We start from the raw sequence: 20,462 nt of genomic DNA on the forward strand, positions 1-20,462 counted from the left end.
CACAGCCCTCTGCAAGAGGTCTGGGTTTGATTCACGTGGATCCACAGGCTTGTGGTGCCAAAACAGGCAATTTCTGCACTCGTGTCTGAAGGCCAAATATATGGGTATGATTTCCTATAGTTTACAGTTACATGCTGGATCAGAGCTGTGCGTTTCATAAGCTGCCAGTCCAATTTAGCAGGGTCTGGGGAAACGTGTCCCCCGGGGAACGCTCACAATCAGCCTTGTGTTTTTGGGCTGATAGTGCCTGTTTTCTGGTTAGCAGATCCATATGTGAGGAAATCCAAACGTCCTTCCCATCCAGCTCCCAACCCGGGCACTGGCTGAGGCTGCTGCCCACTGCTGATTCTCTGCTGGCTGCATCCTCCAGCTGAGGAACTGTCCACTCTGGGAAGCTGTGCATGAGCTGCAGGTCCTGCAAAGGTTAAAAACCCAGAAATTCTGAAAGTTCTAGAGTGTTTGGAAAAGGCACATTTACATCTTCCTTTGTCTCGGGCTTAGCAGAGAGAAATGAGGGGCAGGAATTTGATGTCAAGGAGTTCATTATGTTTGTGGTGTCTGTTACAGACGCTGTTGGCATGTTTTGTTTCCCAGCAGTCTCCTTGACAAAGGTATGATCTACTGCATCTCTCTCCTGATCTTTTTTTTTCATTTCTTTCTGTTTTCCTAGAGAGCAAGAGTGAAAAAAAAAAAAAAAAGAAAAAAATAGTTGGCTTTAAGAGGAACACTGTCCACAGTATTTTCTTTTTTTTTTACAGCTCTGAACTGTTTTCACTGCAGGTGTGTTGTTGTTTCTGCCAGATCACCTGGCAATTGACTGTGGATTCTGGGAACTTCAAAGCTAAATGTTCTCATGTAAAATTTCTGTTTCAGCGACTGACATTTTCTATTTCCTTGTAATCCAGTCATGGCAGGGAAAGAACAAGAGTAACCAGCTTTTGTAAATCTCATAATATTTAGTAGTCCTTTGCATCTGACTATTCAATTTTTTTTCTTTTCCTTAAAAAGTGTGTTCAAGGCTTCACAGCTAAAGATAAAGATTTATTGTTATGATCCATCAATATTCCCTGAAAAAAAACTCCCTAGAAACCAAATAGAGAGAAATATAATTCCTTTGTTGTGACAGAGAGAAAAAAACCCTCCTGAACCTTGAAAATGTGAGGCTTCTGTTGCCAGGACACTTGGTTTCCTTGAACTGAAGTCTCCATCACCAGATCGTGTTCTTTGTGATCTCACTTGGGTGTCTCCTATACTTTTCTGCATAGGATGAAATAAGAGGAAATTTCAACCAGCCTCATTTGAATCAGATTTTCATTTCTTTCTCAGAAAAGAGGAAGATTGGGATTATCCTCAACCACTGAGGATCTTCCCACTGCAGCAGGGCTTGCTTTGTGCACGACCCTGCCAGGAGGTTGAGAAAGGAGATTTGGAAGTCCATGGGTTGTAAAAATGAAAGCAAAGAAAAGAAGCGGCATCTCCAAAGCAAAAGGGATGTTTTGCAAGCTGCATATTTGGAGTGGTTATTTTGGCCCATCAACTCCAGAAGGATCTGCAATAAACATGCTAGGTCCTTTGTGATTTTATGTGATTTTTATTTTATTTTATTTTTGTTGTTGATGTCGGCCTGATTCCAAGTCGCTCTTCATTCCAATCTCAATGTATATCTCCCTTTGTGGCACAGGGTTTATGTGCAGGGAGGATTAGTGTCAAAAAGTGGGATGAAAGGAGCGAAGAATTTGATCTCATTCTTTTTTTCACCCCGCATTTTTTGCTGTGTGGTAATTAGGGAAGATGGTGAAGGAGCAGCTCCTTAAAGTGCCAGCAGCATTGGCAGGGACAGTGCTGCATGTCCCCTCTGCATTATGGCACTGTGAGCACCCCATGGTCACCGTGTTCCCAATCCTGATCTGTGTGCTGCTTCGTAAAAATCCCAAATATTCCCACATATGTGACCCACAGAGCCCACCCAGGATGCTGAGACATCCCACCCATAAAAGGTTGCTACTGCAAGGGCAGAGGGCACAGGGAGCAGGAGCCCAGGACAGGGCTGTGTCCATGGGGTAATTCCATGTTTTCCTGGACTCTACAGAGGGGACACAAAGCGTTTCCCAGTGTTCCAGAAGTGCCAAACCAAAGTCACTCCAACTGTGGCTCCCACAGGTCCCACCAGCAAGGCAGATGTTTGGGCAAGCTGCAGATGTGATCTCGAGCCTGACCCAGCATGGAGATGAGGAAGGCAGCCTGGAGTTGAGTGTTAGGATTAATTTGTTTTAGAAAATATTAATATAGAAGTTGTTCTGAGTTAGTCTCATAGTTAAAGAAAATTCTGTCTTAAAGTCACAACTTTCCTCTAGATCTCTAATTTACAAAGGCTCTACCTCACTCTTGCCCCTGTTCAAGGGAGTTATGACAGGGTGCATTCCTGATCTCTGGTGTTTTCATTAAAAAATCGGGTTGATTTAAACTGAAGTGTCCCTTACTTGAGCTGTTTTGCAGTGTTGTTTCACCCATAGCTGTTGGTTGTTTTTGAAACCTTTGGGTTGAGAAGTGGCAGAAGCCAAACATTAGAACAGTGGCTGCTCCCTCACTGAAAGCAGAGCCTGGTTCCACAAGAATCTCTGTTTAATGAAGTTAATGTGCTGCCTTGTCCTCAGGAATGGTGAAATTGAGGGTTGGGGAAGGACCAGTTTATTGTAGGGAGCGCTGATGTTCCATCTGTGGAGCACCAGACCTTCAGGACTTTTTTGGAGATTGTAAAACACAAGCCAAAGATTGTAAAATATGAGTGAAGGCTCGTAAAATATGATTAGTGGCCACCAGCAGAAAACTTCAAGGATCTGACCCAAACAGGACACCACTTATTTAAAAGAAAGATGATCCACATTATCAGAGAATGCAGGCTGAAGGGATAGAGGAGCTAATCCTTGCTGTCAGTTTTCCCATTCAGAAGACAAAGAAAAATATTCTGTTGGCCTATTTCATGACTTCTTCACTCATGGTGAAATTTCTTGAGGGGAGGCCCAGCACGAGGGGTTTTGTCCTGCTTCAGCATCACTTCAGCGGGTGGATGGGGCTTGGAGCAGTGCAGGGCTGGTGTCAGGGCTTTGACCAGAATGGAATTCCTCTCTCCATGTTTAGGAAGCTCTCTGAGGCCCAGAGGGGAAGCAGTGTGCAAGTGCCAAGCAGCACAACTGAGAGTTAAAACAGCCTGAAATTTATACACCTTCCTCCATGGGTTTAAATTCTCCCGTGTATGTGAATGAGGTTGGCTGCAGCCAAAAGAGGTTTTCATGAAGTGGCAAAGGAAATCTGTTTTAACAGAACAGGTTCTTGAAAATATCCTTACCCCATTTCTCTCTTTATGGTTTGACTTTTCTCCTTGTTACAATGGAAAAACATCAGGGTAACCAGGGCAGAGGGAATATCAGATGGAGATGAGGGGTAGATAAGAGGCAAATTACAGTACATTTCTCATGGGTCATTTGGCTCTAGTCTTGAAAAGAAAAGAAAAAAAAATCCCAAAGCAGTAAAAGAAAGAAAAAGAGACAATCAAAACAAATAAACCTGCCAGTGTTGCTGATTTCAAAGGCCTGTGAAATGTGCATATATGCTTCATAATGCTTTGCTATTTTAAATGAAATGTTCCATCCTTTAATCCTACTCACTGTCTCAGAAGTTAATTGTACAGTAAGATCACAATTCTCTCTGCCAAGGCTTTCCCTTTGTTTTTCTTTTTTTTTTTTTTTTTTTCTTCCTGCAAGTTGGCAAGCCAGTGTATCTTTTCCTTGCTCTGTGCAGTTGGTTATTTTCTGTAGTATATTATGGAGTTCTGTGCAGCTCAATAATTTGTTATGGTCATGCAAGGAAATGGGGCTTTGCAGTTCTTGCTGCTCGAGGGAACTCAAAAGTTGCTCCACTCTTGGACACAGACCCTGCAAAAGGCTCAGTGATCAGATATTTATGGTCTGTAGCACTGCAACTCTTTCTAAACCTATGTAAAGGTTATCTAAAGGTGGGCTGTAAGAACTGGGTAGTAAAGCCTGAAAGGATAAAGAGGGAGAAGGAACAAATAATGTTGTGTACATGAACAGCCATCCCAAATTTTTGCCCAGAGCTCAGACAGCACATGTTTGACATTTGAAAATTTTTGCATCATCTTTTTTCCCCGAGCCTCTCTGCTCTTTCTTATCCTGGCCAGAACCAGCAGCAAAAGTGCTGGGGGAAAAAAAAAATTAAAAAAAAAAAAAGAGAAAAAAAGAATCTGTTTTTACTGTATTTCTGAATCTGAGCCCAGGTTTGTGAAGGATTTGGCAAGGATTTACAAACCTTTGAGAGAATCCGTGTGGAGATCTGAGGAAACCCGCCTCCCTCCTTTGAAAAGCAAGTTGCCTTGGCCAGAAATTGGGCAAAAATTGGTCGTTTCAACTGATGTTTCCTTTGAGATTTTGGATTTGAACCCGAAACTGCACTTTGAGAATCAGATTTTGCTCTAACTCTAGATTTACACTGGAGCAAATACATCACAGTCAGTGCTGATGTTTGTGTGCAGCCCAGCAGGAGCAGAGCCGGGCTCAGAGTGCAGGTTCACATGGACAAACCAAGAGAGGACCCGGCACAAAGTCTGGACTAGTCCAGACATCACATTTATTTCAACCTGTTGTTGCTGTGGTTCAGGATTCAGTCAAGTAGATCGTGCACTAAAAACCTCCAGGAGTCAAGTGATTGCATGAAATAAAGCTGCATCATTTATTGGAGGTCTTTTATGAGGTCAGAGAGGGGCGAGTCGGGATGTGCCCTTTGTGTTCTAAGATGATAATATTGATTTTAGAACTTAACAGCAAATATTTATTTCTCAGGTTTGGTTTTTTTTTTTTTTTTTTTTTTTTTTTTTTTTTTTTCCTCTCAGTCCTATGGATTTATAGTTACAGTAGAAATTTGTGTATTTCTAGGATTGTCCTGCTGGAAAGCCTGGCTTTCAAAGCAAATAGAATGAAATTAATAACCTGACAATTGTAAAAATTCTCTACTTTCAAGCAAGGAGGTGCTCTCAGTCTCTGTTGCAGGATAAAGAAAACTCAGACCCAAAGAATTCCCACATTTTGTACAGTAAAACTCTTCTTTTCCTTCTATATATATATTTTTTTACATATTTATTTAATTGGGTGAGTAAAGCCTGAGTCACTATCCTAGTGGTAGAATTAATTCAGTTTGGAAAAGGGAAACCTGGGATCAATGAACACCCAGAGTTTTACAGCCACAATGGCTTTTATTTTTGCTTTATTTTTTGCTTAGGGGTCGGTCTTAACTGTAAAACCTGTCAGTGATGTAAAAACCCCTGGTCCAGGTTTAGCAGACTCACCTGAATGCATCAACAGAGTCACAGGGTGTCACAGAGCTCAGCAGGGGCTACAAACCTACCCAAGGAGCTGGATTCACATTTGAACAATTATCCTAAGTGGCTTTTCTTGGATCCTCATGGTTATTGTAATTTTTTTTGCCAAAACATTTCTCCTCTCTCGTAATGGGAGATCAGATTCGGGGCCTGCAGAGGACATTTTGCTACAGCAGATAAACCCAAATTCTTTCAGAGCTGCCAAGCCTGCATGTGCTGACAGTGCTTGTAATTTATTCTCGTGGACATGACCTAGCCACTGCCTGGGTTGGATGTGGCTGGAGTTACAGTTACACACTTGGATTTCAGTGTGAACACGGGCAGTGATCTGGATCTAAACCAGGACCTCTCTCTTGTACTACTCTGGTTCCGCTCTCTTTCAGGCTCTGTCTCAATCACTGAAAGATTTATACCTTTATCAATAAATTATCATGACTTTTACTACACTTACACCAGTGCCTTAAATTAACACTAAACTCAGACTAGATGAGGCACACTTCCTGCTGGATGTGATTTATGGCAATGGGTCTGAAATGAGGAGCAAAATTGAATTGGCCAGCAAAGGCAAATCTTTAACATCAGGTCAGGCACAAATTTTATTGCACGTCCACTCCTAAAGAGAGTTTGTAGATTGTCTTTTTTATATATATACAGGTTTTTTAATAGACCTGTAACACTACAGGCTTTAAAAAAAAAAAAAAAAAAAAGTTAGAAATATTTAGAGGTCTGAAATCTCTACTGTGTCTTTGTGCCAGGTTGGAGGTGACAGACAGGACAAACGTAGCAGTTACATGGCACTGATAAACTCTCAGTTTGAGGGCCATGTCCCCTTTTGATGACCTGCCTTTGGGAAAGATGTGGAGAGTGCAGATAAGAGCATCAGAAACAAGCAGAGGTCTTAAAAGCAGTGAGAAAGGCTGAGGAAATAAGATGGTTTTAGCCTAAAAATGAAATGGTGTACAGGAGATGTAACAGGCATTCAAAGAAGTAATAGGTTTGGTAAAGCAGAAGGGAATCCAATCTCCCTGTCAGTGTTGACTAGCACAAATATTCCTCTAATAGAGAAAAAAGATATTTAGGTAGACCTTCAGAAAAAAGAACTTTCTGACCATAAAGGAAATGAAACAAGGGCTGCAGGTTACTGGGACAGTGACATAGTCCCTGTCATGTGTGGTTTGAAATGAGCTAAATAAAAATTTGCTCGGTGACACACGAAGATGCCCTAGCTTTGGGGTGAAGGGCTGGCAGCCGTGCTCTCTGGACATCCTTTCCAGACTCATTTTTTTTGTGACTCTACGACAGAGGGCAAAAGGCAGCTCTCATACTGGCATCAACACTGCCTCTCCTAAAGGACAGTTAGCTGTCTAACCACCCAGCACTGAGAAATCACAAGAGGAAAAGACAAATTACAGCTGTGCACATCTGCCAAATGGCCCCATTTCAAGGTCAGCCTTCAGTGCTGTTGCAGTCGTGGCTCTTGCCACTGTCCTCAGGAAGAGCATCCTTTATCTTAAAACTGCTCTTGTTCTCCACTGCAGATATTGAGAATCTCTAGGTGTCCACTGCACCTTGAGCCCTTGGGCACTCTGTGTGGGTTGGACAACCAGGACAGACACATGGTGGGTGCCTGTGACACGCTGACTGATCTGGTCATTGGTCACTGAGTCCTGGGGACAGGAGGAGACCTGGAGGGACACAGGGAACACCACTGTGACCTGTCAGCCACACCATGTTGGGAATCACACCTGGCTCTGTCCCAGGCTGATGGAGAGTGTTCTAGGGGTGTCCAAAAAAAAGGCTTTCTCTTTGTCTAAACCATTCACCGTGGTTTAAGCTGGGCTGACACTTCAGAGACTGGGAATGAGGAGTCTTGGGAAGAAGAGTGATTCACTGGGTCCCTGTGATTCCAGCAGATTTACCCTGTCCTGCCAGGTGCTGAACCCAGTAGGTAAAGGATAGGACTCTCTATGTCAACATTGAAAATTGAGATATTCTGAGGTTGACTTCCCAATTCAGGAGCTGCTGTTGGTTTTGGTTGTTGTTGGTTGGGTTTATTTTAAGGATGAAATGTGGTGCCTTCTGTTCCTAACAAACCCACCAGGCAGTTCAGACCATACTCCATAGTGAACAGATTTCAAAGTCCCTACTCTGTGTTTGGGTGGGATCTTGCAAATAATCCCTTAAGTACCCTGTTTGTTTTCTTGCTGTAAAGTGACACTTATCTCTGAAGGAAAAGTAAAAACAAAATAGAACAGAACAAAACAAAGGCAAATAGAGAATAACTGGGAGCAAACAGGAGGAAATTTCCTAACAATAAGGTCTGGAAGACTCTGTGTTCATTGTGTTCCAACCAGGAGTACAAGAGGCTGCAGCTCAGCCACATCAGGGAAATTTGGAGAAGCCACTCTGACCTTGAAGGGAAAAAAAAAAAATTAAAAAGAGAGAGAAAGAGTTGCCAACCCTCAACAAAACAGCTCAATTCTATTCAACAAAACCAGTTTTAATATGATTAAACCTGATATCAGCTGAGTTGAAGAGCCATTGCCAAATGTGTTTGTGGCTCAGCACAGGGGTTTGTGGCTGGGTCTGGATGTGGAGCTAAGGCCCAGCAAAGGGAGCTCCTCACAGTGGGTCCCACAGGCAGGTGGGGCTGGTGGCCAAGGGCTTCACCTCATCCCCTGGGGACGAGTCACAGCCCAAATGGACAGGAAATGGGTTTGACAGATGAGACAGGCTCGGAGATAATGGCTGGGCGACTGATGGGGTGGGCTGTGTGATGGGTAGGGCCTCTGAGAGACACTGCTGGGCGAGCTAAAATCTCCATTAGACTGAAACTGGAGCATTGCATGGGATCCATATCCCTGACTGAGGGCTGGGGCTCACTGGATAAGGGTGAGCTGCTGCACAGAACTGTTTCAGAGGGCTCTTTGCACCAACAGCAGAGGGGAAAAAGAAAACAAAAACTCTGCATTGAACAAATAAGTCGATGAAAAGATCTGGGTGGGAATTTGAGCATTGCCTGATATGATTTGGTGTCCCCAATGGCCTTAAACAGCCCATAGAATTTCTATGTCTAAAACAGATTCCAGCAGAGGAGATCTTTTATGATGCACTAATAGGCTCATTAGGCTTTCTCCAGCAAGGCACGCTCACAGCATCGTATGTTTTTTCCATTACAGGAATTACACGTGTTTTGTTGTGCTTTGGGTTTTGTTTTGTTTTCCACATAGACTTGCCCTGACAGTTCCCCCATTCAGGTTTACATTGGAGGTACCATCTCGAGCCAGTGAATTTTATGAAATATGTTGCTGGCACTCACAGAGAGATGCATAAAGGAAATATTCTAATGACAGTTGGAAAAGGCTTTGATCCCTTTCCAGGACTGCACTCACGTCTTTGAAATGCGAGTTTGGCAGTGCTGGAAAGGCTGGGCTCTTTGGCTCTCTCTGGCACGAGCCCATGTGACAGACATAATGTCCTCTGTCAGGGGACCCACATAACCTTGAGGAGTGTAAGCAGCGCTCGCAGATTGCACTGGGTCAGATAGTCTGGGCTGATAACGGAGCAGGGGGAGTCAGCCCAGTCCAAAGCAACAACTGAAAGCTGTTTTTGACCTGGTAACTGTTGGGTCTGCTGCCTGCGGCTACGGAGTTGGACATGAACTGCAAAAGTAGTTAATTTATGCCTCCTTGAGTGTAGGAATGCGGCGATGATGGATAGGGATGGGAGGTTATTAGAAACATGGGGAGGAAGGAGAGGAAGGAATTCCAGCTCGTGTTTTTATCTCTTACACACGCACACACTGGTTCCTCACATTCTCTTGGCTGCCTCACGTGTGTGCAGTGTCCAAGCCCTCACTGCCACACTCACATCTCTGCTCCTGCTCACACAGGCACATCCTCACACACATCCCAGGGCTCTGCCTGAGCTCAGGGTTTGGGCATGTTTACGTGCTGGGGGTTGTTGGCTGCTTCCATGAAGGAGTTTGCATTTACTGCCTTCCAAGCATGATCTACTTACACCTACACCTGGCCAGATCCTTTGCTATAAAATCCTCTTGGCATTCTGTTCTTCCACCGCTAAATACATTCTGCTCACTCACAGCCTTCCCCTGGCTGGCGGAGAAAAGTGGTCAGAGAAATATCAGAAACCCAAGTCCAAAGGACTTAGCAGGATGGATTTACATGAGGCATGAGTCCAGGCTCAGTGAAGCATTGCCATCACTGGCCAATTAGTTAAATGCTGCCTGCTCTGGATGTTTTTTGCAGTAATAATCCATGTAGCCCTGGATGTTGGAGCACATGGGCTGCATGGAAGAGAAAGGATGACCGTGGCCATGTGCTGAGGAGATAAACGGGGATTGGATTGTGTCAACAATAAGCAAAGAGACAGCTGAGAATAAAGAAATATTAGTTTAGATTGTTTGAAACCATGAGAGAAGAGAAAGGATAAAAATGGTAATCTCAGGAGGGGAGTAGGATTATGGTTACTCCTTGAGGGATTTATGGATGTGCATAAAACATCTGCATCCAGAGTCAACAGCCTCTGTCAGTCCAGACAGCAGGACCCTCCTTCCTGCTGTGGTACAAACACATAAACATTGTTCTAATCAGACCAGGTGCTCCTGGTTTTGCCCCTCTCTCTTTCATGAAGCATCACATCACTCCCACAGTCCCTCTTATACTTTTGCTCACTGTCAGTGGTGCTGCCATAGGTGCAGGGACACGCTGTCCCCTCCTCGTGGTCACATCCCTGTCACACATTCCCCCAATGCTGAGACATTTCCGTGTCACACTGAGAACATTTGCACATCATTTCTCACATGTAATTTCAAACTATTGCTCATGGATGTGTCTAAGTGGGAGCCCATGCTTGGAAAAGGTGTTTTCTAAGGCACAAGGAAGATCCTGGGAGTAGATTGAGCAGAGCCTCAGAGCATTGTGCAGACCCAGGCAGGACAAGTTTGAGGAGCTAAGGGGAAGGTCTGTGTATTTTCCATGGATGTGTTGAGAACACTGGAGAGATGAGAAATGTGTGGAGGGTCACAGTGCTGACCTGTCCTTCAGGATGACGTCCCCATTTGATTGGAAGATAAACACTGTATGGAACAGAAACATCCCCTTCCACTGGTGTCCCCAAAGAGCACATCCTCCTCCATGAGTCAGCCAGGGCCTGGGGACACCCAGCCATGAGCTATTTTGGAGGCAATGACTTCAGCAAGTGGCAGGGGAAGCTATTGTGGAAATATGAATGTGTTTTCCATTTGGGAGTCCTCCGGGGAAGGACAAAAAGATCTTGGTGCTGAGCCAGCTCCCCCATTTTTTCTTCACCCTTCTGGTAGCAAAGGCCTTGCAAAGTATGCAGGGAACCCTTCTCAGAGCCTGTGGGGGTGTGTGGTTTGGGAGAGCTGTGTGAGCCTTGCACACATCCATGCACACTCACAAAGGGGGACTCCAGGAAGCAGGAACTGACCAGCTCAAGACCATGGTAGTGTCTGTTCCTTGCAGCCTTTGAACCATGCTTGGCTCAGTGTGATCCCCCTCTCTGGGGTCTCCACCTGCCAAGTGAAGATACGACAACACATTTCCCCTTCTAGCTTTTCTCTTATCACAATATTTCCTATCAAAAGCCAGTGTGAGCTGGAAACAGAGAACCGATGGGTTTAATCTTAATTTCATTTTCTCCAGCTTTACTGTGAGTTGGAGCCAGGCAAGCAGGATGGCACCATGGAATGTGCACTGGCAAGTAGCTCCTGTATTCCAGTATTAGAAAATCTACTCCTTTAAAGGAGCAAAAAGTTCCTCCAACAGCCATCCAGCTCAAGGGATTGGCTCAGCTTGCCTGCAAACAGATTGCTCTGTGATTTCCAGGCATCCCAACAGCTAAGGAGAAATGCTGCTCACCCTGGGAGCACCTTAGGAATTTCTGTCATGGCAAGGTACCACTCCTGGGGAGAGCTCGTGCAAGGAAAACTCTTGGCACAACTTTGCCTGTTGGAAACAACAATTCCCAACCAGCCTTGGGATGTCAGGGTTAGGCCACGGGGGTTCCAGCACAAGTCACTGCCACTGGTGCTAAAGGAGTGGCTCTGTGAGCTGGGGTTAGTTGTGGTGCCAGCCTGAGGATGTGAACCTTGTTATTGTGAAGGAAAATTAGAGGTAAAAACAATAAACAGCTTAGAGGAAATGTGCAAAGCTAACTGCTGGTGTAAAAAGATTTACTGACCATAGTACTTGGTTAATTACATTCATAATAAAGAGATTCCTATACTTATCTTGAGAATGTGGACAGCTTTATGTATTTACCTTGGATTTTGTGGCCTTAGTTAATCAATGGCCTGAAGTTTTAGATGAGATTCACTACATGAATGCAAAGTAATCAAAGTTTGGGAGGGGGTTATTAAAACATTTCAGGTGATTGATATGCAGGGTATTATAAGACCTTTGCCTGGATTGCAGCACTTCTTCAGTGTTTTGTTGCTTTTCTGTCACCTTTAGGGAAAAAAATGCTTTTCTTTTTCTACAGGGCATACTTGGATGTCAATGAACTTAAGAACATACTCAAACTGGATGGATCCACACACCTCAACATCTTTTTTGCCAATTCCTCTGAGGAAGAGCTGGCTGGAGTGGCAACTTGGCCCTGGGACAAAGAAGCCTTGATGCATCTAGGTGAGTGATAAAGATGTTTCTTCTTTGCAAAGCATTCTTTTGAGGCACTAAGAAGGAAAGACAAATATGCGTTAAGCTCTGTTCTGATTTCTTATCATTCCTCTAATATATAGTCAGGGGAAAAAAAGTATTTCACGATTCCCAGATACTGGCTCACAACCAGGAAAATATTAGGTTATAAACCCAAGACATATTATGGTATTTGTAGATGATGTCAAGCTGAAAGTATTTCACCTTTTCAGTGAAGCGACTTCACAGGGCATTCACTCCATGGGAGCAGCTTGCAGAAGATTGGGGGATAGAGGTGGGGATGAGACACAGGTGAATCTTTAACCTTGACCTGTCAGGTTCTGACCTGTAGTTCATTAGCAAGTATCCAATTAGCTCACAGACCGTAGCTAAAATCTGCTGCTATTTTTTTTCCTGTACCAATGTGCAAAAGAGCAAACAGCTGAGGGATTGTATTTCTGGTGTTCATTTGAGTGGAACTGGAAGGAGTTCACTTCCCTGCAGATCGCCCGGTGTGTTTCATAACCAGGTTGCTGCTGGAGCCCAGGGATTCAGACAAACCTCTGCAGGCTCCCCAATGACTCACTGCCACCTGCAGTGCCACTGGACCTGTGTCCCCTGCAAAATGTCAGAGGAGCCTCAAAAGGTTCTGCAGGCACTGGCTGAGTCAGTATGAGCTTCTCCTAACTTCACAAACCTCCCTCGAGCTGCAAACCTGGTCTGGTCATCTCCTCGGAGCAGGAATTCTCATGGGTTTTCCAGATATTTCTGCAGCTTATCCAGACCTTCCCAGGCTGGAAGTGAAGTCCAGTTTCAGCCAAGTTAAATCTTTGTGACAGGCTGTTTCAGCCAGTTTTTATATTACCCAACCCCATGTTGAGCTAAATAAAAAAGATATGGTGACTATAAACCTAAATGAAGAGAACAAGCAGGGTTTATTATCCTAAAACTACAATGGAACTTGAGCTGTGTGGAATAGCCATCAGTCAGGGGGCTTTTCCAAGGTCAAAAATACCCCAAAAATGAGATGTTACCATGTCTTTATGGTCACCTGTCTCCACAGCAGAGAGAGGCTCCATGGTCAGACCAAGCCATTTGGAACTGGCTACCCTCCTTCAGTTTAGTAAATGATTTATTACAGCATCCAGTGTGAGCAAACCTCCCTTCCCAAGGAGCAGCACTCACACACTGACACTCCTGCAGAGCTCAGCTGGAACTGAAACCACTTCCACTCTGGCTTTTCTGCAGCCTTGTCTCTGCAGGCTCCTTTTGGGAGCACCCAGAGCAGAATGTTCTGTAAATACCCACCAGTGACCACTCCCCACGACAGCATCTGGCAAAAACAAAGATAGATCTTAACCCCAGCCTTGAGCAGCACCCACATGATGGGATTTCTATCACTTTGGAATGACAACCAGTGTGAATTGCTGGTTGTGAGTTTGATCTCTCTGTAGGTCATTTGCTGAAGAGCTGGATATGATGATTATAGTGTGTCCCTTCCCAACCCAGAAGGTTCAATGAGCCTGTGAAACATCAGCCCCAGTGTCACTGCCCAAGTGGATATGGCTGCAACACAGCTGCTCCTTCCCTAAATGAGGATTTTCACAGCTTCCCTTGGTGTTGCCATGGGAGGGAGCAGAGAACAAGGGGAGAGCTCCAGAGTGCCAAGAAGAACCTTCTGCAAGAGGGCTGGGGCTGGCCCAAAGCCCTGATGAGCTCTTCTGTCACTTTGTTAAGTTAATTGTCAGCATCATGCCTGAGCAAAACAATTTAAATTCAGCTCCTACAGAGCACTGACAGAGTTCATTGACCAAAAAAAGATCTTGCAGGAAAAAAAATAGACATTGGACAACAGATTAAATTTGACTTGCCAGGGAAAAAAAAAAAAAAAAAAAAAAAAAAAAAAAAAAAAAAAAAAAAAAAAAAATAATGCTCATAATTTCCTGTCATAATAGCCCTCCCAGACCTGTGCTTGGTTTGTAAGAATTCATCTTTAATCTTTTTTACTCTCTTCTATAAATCCAATATGTACTTAATAAAAAATATGAAATATGTCCTGTGGTGCAGATCTAAAGGCTGGGATAGAGATTGTCTGGGTGAGGGAGTTTATCTTTTCTGTAAAACTGCAATTGATTTAGATTCTTGACAGCTATAAAAAATATAAATTTTCAACAAAGGCAAAAATAAAATCTCCCTCTCCAGCTGCCTCAGGGTTTTCCAATGCCAGAACAATTTAACCAGCCTTTACTGAAGGCACATCCTGCTGAGGAATTTCACCAATATTCCTGGCACTGGGAAAAAAAAACAAACTCTGGAATTCTTTTTGGGATAGAGAACCCCAAAAAGTACATCAGGAAACTTTCTTGGTATAAATGGCTTCACCTGAGTAGAACCAAGCAGCAGAGGAATCAGAGCTTATATTGTATAGAGGGGGAGAGAGAGGAGTCATAGGTTTATTGTGGAGCTGTGTGCTGGTAGTTCTGTATATAATTAATTGAGAATGTGGAGAGCTGGTGTGAGGAACAGTTCAGGACTGTGAAAAGGAGGTGCAGATGCTACATGTGGCATAGTAGACAAGATGCTGCAGCGTGGCAGATTTTATTCACTCTTTTGTGTACGTATTTAAATTCCCTGTTCTCTTTTTAAAATAGTTTTTATGTATTTGTACATGTCTGTGTGACTCCTCTCCACCCTGTGCACATTGCCACATGTGCCCCTGCTCAGAGGGAAGATCTTTTCTCTCCTGCTGTTTTGTGCATGTGTCCCTTCAGGACATCCAAAGTGCTCCTTCAGCACTGACACAGTTTCAACTGGAGTGCTGCATGTTGTGTTTTGGACATTGTTCTTAGAGGAAAACGTGAGGTAATGGGGAAAATCAAAGCAGAACCACAGTCAGGGAGGTCTAGGAAAAGGGTTGAGCTCCAAGGGAAGGCTGAAGGGATTACAGTGATTCAGACTGAAGGCAAAGAGCCTGAAGTGAGGATGATGACAATCTCATAAAAGCTGATGAAAGGGGAGGAGAATCTTCCGTTCTTCATATCCGCGTGAGGAAGGACTTGAAGTCACGAACTTAAATTGCCAAAAAATCAGTTCAGATTAGATGTGAGGTAAATCCTTGTAGCTGTAGGGATGCTGAGTGCTGACATTGATTGGTGGGGGCAGTCGTGTCATCAGGGGCTGTGAGGAGGCAACAGGCCAGAGTGTGTGAGGGATGGTATAGACCTAATTGGTTCTGTTTCATTTGAGAGTGGAATTTAGATAACTTCTTAAGAACTTTGTGGTCTCATTTTCCTCTAATTTCATGGTTTTTACAACCAAGTCTCCAGGCAGGTGAGGATGAAGGGTCTATCGTGCATCAGAACCTGGTGATCTCATCTTCCCTGTGCTACAGCCACTGATAAAGTTCCTCCTGCCAAAACCTTTTCTCTCCTCATTGTCACTAAATTATTAGAGTACCATGTCCAAGATTTATATTCCCACTTTAACTTTTACAGAGCAGTCTCCTCTTCTCGTGATAAGCAGGACACAAAAAGAATTTTAAATAAAAGGCTTGGAAAAGTTGAAATCAAGTAGCTAAATAATGGAAATATCAATCATATCTTAAACACAAAGGTACATCTAACTGAGCTAAAAATATAGTTCATATGATTAGTTCAATTTACTGCAAATCCTCATTTATTTGCCATTTGCTTATTTACACATCCCTTAATTCATACAACAGAAAGCACCATTAGTTTTCTTTGCAAACATTTAATAACCACGTAGTTCTTTAGAGTTATCACATCCCAGGATTTCATATTTTTTGACACTTTTTACTTAATGCATATTCATTAGTGGACAGTGCAGTTCAGATCAAGCCAAGCTTGCCTGAGTACATGAACAGTGTGTTTCTGACAGTTACTCCAAAGCTGCCTCCACAACACCCTGAAAAAAAAACTGCTCCAGCCTTGGGTGTGCTCACTTTGCTTTGCCCAGCTCTTAATTTGCAAGTATTGGTGGAGTCTTCTGCAATTCTCAGGGTGTTTCAGAAGTTAATAGGCTTTTCTCACATTTTTACCCTGTGGAATATTATACACAGAGTGTTCCAGATGTGTTTTGTTTGACTCTTTGTTTCAAATACACTGCTTACACCTATCTGGGCAGAGTCACACTCTTTAAGCACATGGAATTATCTAAAATTGCATAGTAGGAAGTAATTTCATGCAGGATTTTCCTCTAAGTTAAAAAAAAAAAAAAAAAAACAAACAAAAACAATCACAAAAAAACCAAAAAAAACCACCTGAGTTTATTCAGTTGAAAGGCTGATTGTTGATTGTTGCAGTCATTTTGATTTGGGATGTTAAGCTTTGTCCCACAGTTCCTCCTCCTCAGAGCCCCGGATTAAGGGTGAGATGAAACTTCGCTGGGCAGGAAATATGTCTGGTTCTGCAAAGCAAAAACAAACCAAACCAACCAACCAAACAAACAAACAAATAAACAAAAAGTGTCTAGTCCTGCAACAACAACAACAACCAAAAAAAAACCCAAAAAACCACAAAAGAAACCCCAGACCTGTGTGTACTACAGAGGATCCAACGAACCGCGAACTGCCAGAGCGCCTACCGTTGGGAAGGTGATATTTCCTCTTTCTCCTTCTGTCCTGAGGGACACAAAGCAAACCTAGGCACTGTTCTCTTTCCCCTTGCAGGTGGCATCGTGCTGAACCCCTCCTTCTACGGGATCCCTGGCCACACACACACCATGATCCACGAGATTGGGCACAGCCTGGGGCTCTACCACGTCTTCCGCGGCATCTCCGAGATCCTCTCCTGCAGCGACCCTTGCATGGAGACAGAGCCCTCCTTTGAGACTGGGGACCTGTGCAGTGACACCAACCCTGCCCCCAAGCACAAGCTGTGTGGGGACCCCGGGCCTGGCAATGACACCTGTGGTTTCCACGGTTTCCTGAACACGCCCTTCAGCAACTTCATGAGCTACGCAGGTACTGGGCTCTGCTGGGGTTGTGAGTGGGCAGGAATTAAAAATTGCAGCGTTACCCCTGATTTCTCAGTGCATTCCTTGTGAGGATTTATGCTGATAAAGGTCTAGGGCTTCATAAGGGATCAGGTTTGATAGCCTCTTCTAGCTCTCCTTTTGTTTTATCCCAGTTTTCCCCAAGTTCGCAGAGTTTCATGTGAAGACCAGGCAGAAGGTTTGGGGGATGGAAGAAATGAGATAAGCATTAAGAAAACAGCTTCTAAAGGCTCTACAGCAAACCTGACACCCTATTTCTCTGAGATCTGGATGCCTGATCTATGAGGTCTTTGAAAAACTCAAAAGCAGAGATTGTTTATACTCTCCCACAGAGATATAGAATGCCAGGTGAATATTGATACCATCAAGGCTGTCAGATAACCCTGTGACAAGTGGACAACTAATGAGGCACTGCTCGTGCCTCCGGGTGTCTGTTGAAATCCCATGCTTATGTTCCAATTGGAATCACTCACATCCCAGTTCCATCTTTAGAATGTGAACAGTGGGATCCTGCCTGGTCAGGGACTACCAATGTGCTGTGCTGGTTTGTACTGGGAGTGCAACAACAGAGGCTCCACACCAGTGTGGTAAAACCACCCCTCAAAGCAGTAGCTGATGTGGTCACAACTCTGCAGGCACAGCTCTGGCCCAGACATGCCAGGTTCTGCCATTCTTCCCAACAGAGCATATCCCAAAGAGGGCATTCACTCCTGTGACCCTGTCCCATTGGATGAGGCTGGAGTGGGGTCCTTGATGCATCTCTGGAAGCTCAAGGGGAGCTGAAAGCTCTTCTGTTATTTTTCAGAAGGAACAGGGGATTGATACCTTGACTCATATTCCCCTGTATTTTGGGCTGCAGGGTCTCTCTGCTGTGACAATCTATGACAGTGAGCTGACAGCATCAACAACATTTTAAAGGCAACCAATATACTTACAGACACTGAAGGGCACCTTTATACTCCAGGCAAAAACACAGATTTCCCACTCAAAAGGTCACAGGAGTGCTTATTCTGTAATAAAACTGTAGAGAAGCAAAGTGTTTAATGTCATCTGGGGCATGGATTGAAATGATTTATAACCAAAATGCTTTTATGCCCTTTGTGGCACTAGCTAAAAGCAATGCCAAGTTTTCTCTCTATTTTTCTGTTTGTTTAGAGGGTGTTTTCAGGGACAAACACATGGAGTCAGCTCCTCGGTGTGCTCTGTGCTGTGGTGCCTGTGGTCGGGCAGGGAGCCTGAGCTCCCAGTCCAGCCTCATGGTGACATCCCTCAGATCTGCCTTATCTGAGCCACTCCAGATGATGGAATCCCCCCACCAAATCTGCTGGTGTGGATGTGGTGAGGGATGGAGCGGGCTTGTTTCAAAACTCTGAGCTCTTTTCTTCCAAAGAGAACTTGCCCTGCCAGCTGACTCGGGAGCTGAGGCAGACCACAGAGATACCCATCTGCTCCTGGGAGCTACATGTGTGCTGGTGTTCTGAGCTGAAACCTCTTTTTTTATTTTTTTTTTCCTTGAAAAATTAAGTGAAGAGACATGATAGATATCTCTAGAGCTCAAGCATGAATCTGTTTGCTTTTCTGTTGTTGCCAGTGGAGTAAAATATATCAGGATATCAAGTTGTTCTCAAAATACCTTTGAAACATGTAGATTGAGGTCATGCAGTTCTAGGAATTGCCTTTCTTTCATTTCTGTTTTGCTGCTCGTGTACAGCTTGGTCATATTGTATTTGTCTGTCTGTTCCTGTCCCATCCATCTGTCCAGTTACCCCCAGCCCTGAGCAAAGCACTGACTTACACTGATAATTTTTATTTTTCCTGGAATAACAAGTTGCCATGGCCAAAAGATTAGGTAGTGTGAGAAACAGGACTTGTAAATTATTTTTACAAGTCCAAATAGCTGTGGTGTTCCCAAATAAAAAATAAGTTGGTCTTTTAGATGAATTTTCATGAAATCATTATGAATTTGTCCTCTGAATTCTGTTGGAGTAATCATCCCAGCAAAGTATAGGATTTCTCTAATTATTATATTATTATATTATTATATTATCCGAGGATTTTGAACCTTTCTCGATATTGAGTGGAACACCTCTCCCCCTTGCCTCTCCTCCCTTCCCCTTCCCCCAGACTCAGCCTGTGCTGATGTTTAAACAGATTGAGAATGCAGGTCATCTTTCTCCTGTGCCATTGTCCCACTGCTTTGTCCTATATATATTTTATTGTTCTTTTATGATGGCTATTAAGGGCCTTTGTCTCCTTCTGTGCTTCCGTGAAGAATATTTATGGCTTTTACAGCATGCTCAGGGGTAGACCATCGGTAATTATTGAGGAAATCCAGAGATGTCACATTAAAGCAGCTTTTTGCATACCCACAGGGATTTGTAGATATTATCAAGCGGGTGGTGTCTGTCTATCTGCTGTGCATGTTTGATCAGAGGAGTGTCACAGGAAAACACGTGAGCTGGTGTGTCCCTGCTGTGGGAGGGCTGGAGTCTGAGCAGGATCCTGACAGGAGCTGTCTCCTTTCGCCTGCATCTCTGGGAAGATGTGGCCGGGTTTAAAATCAGCCAGCAAATACTCATTTGTCTTTAGAAGAAATCCACATTTTCTTGTTCCTCCGGAGTACCACAGGGCACGGACTTGCAAACATCAGAGCACCTCCTAACGCTGTCACAATATTGAACTTGAGCAGCCTGCAGTGACCTGCATCTCCCCAGAGAAGTGCAGCACTTGACCTGTGCAGAACTGTCATTGTTGTTTGGATCCCAGCTGGGACCCAGCTCTGCTGGGCTGGGAACTCTGCAGGCACATGTGAAGAAACACTCTGTGTTTTCAAGAGCTTTTCATCTGATGGGAAGAACACCAGAAAAATGGTTGAAGTGCTCAGCATCGAGTTCCTCAGCGCAGCTTTGCTGGGTGACTTTGCACAACATATTTATTCCCTCTGGGATCTGCACAATAGAGAAACAGCAAATTTTCTGCTTCTCTGGGGCATTGTAGTTGTAAAGCTGTACGGTGTTCAGAGGGCACTGGATGTGTTCTTGTTGCCAAATCATGTTTGAGGAAAACAAGATGAAATGAGAAATGGGTATTTATGGGAAATCATCCAGCATAGTTGTTTCTCCATTTTGAATGAAAAAGAAATATGAAATATCAAGAAATGCTTGTGAAAAGTTCAGAAAGGGGTTAGGATCATAGTGGTAATGGGGAAGATTTTTTATAGAAGTGAAGTTAATTTTTACACCAAAAATTTACGTTTTAATCAGTGTTTGGAATGATATTTTGAATTGGTTTTCAGAACATTTTTATTTGCTCATTAGAAAATTTAACATCTTTATAAATTACGTATTTTAAAATTCTGTGGTGTTTTAATCTAAGAG

At 43.7% G+C, this 20,462-nt stretch overlaps 1 protein-coding gene across 1 annotated transcript in view; it reads left to right on the top strand.

Annotated features, from left to right (window-relative positions):
* The window catches only part of PAPPA (pappalysin 1), a 179,217-nt gene that overhangs the window by 39,972 nt on the left and 118,783 nt on the right, over nucleotides 1–20,462 (top strand). The window contains exons 3-4 of the mRNA XM_083875991.1: nucleotides 11,918–12,063; nucleotides 16,760–17,053. Of these exons, the coding sequence (XP_083732117.1) occupies nucleotides 11,918–12,063; nucleotides 16,760–17,053 (440 nt within the window). The remainder of the gene's footprint in view (nucleotides 1–11,917; nucleotides 12,064–16,759; nucleotides 17,054–20,462) is intronic.

Source organism: Zosterops lateralis, assembly GCF_965231275.1.
Source record: "Zosterops lateralis genome assembly, chromosome: 20".
Taxonomy (NCBI): Eukaryota; Metazoa; Chordata; class Aves; order Passeriformes; family Zosteropidae; genus Zosterops; species Zosterops lateralis.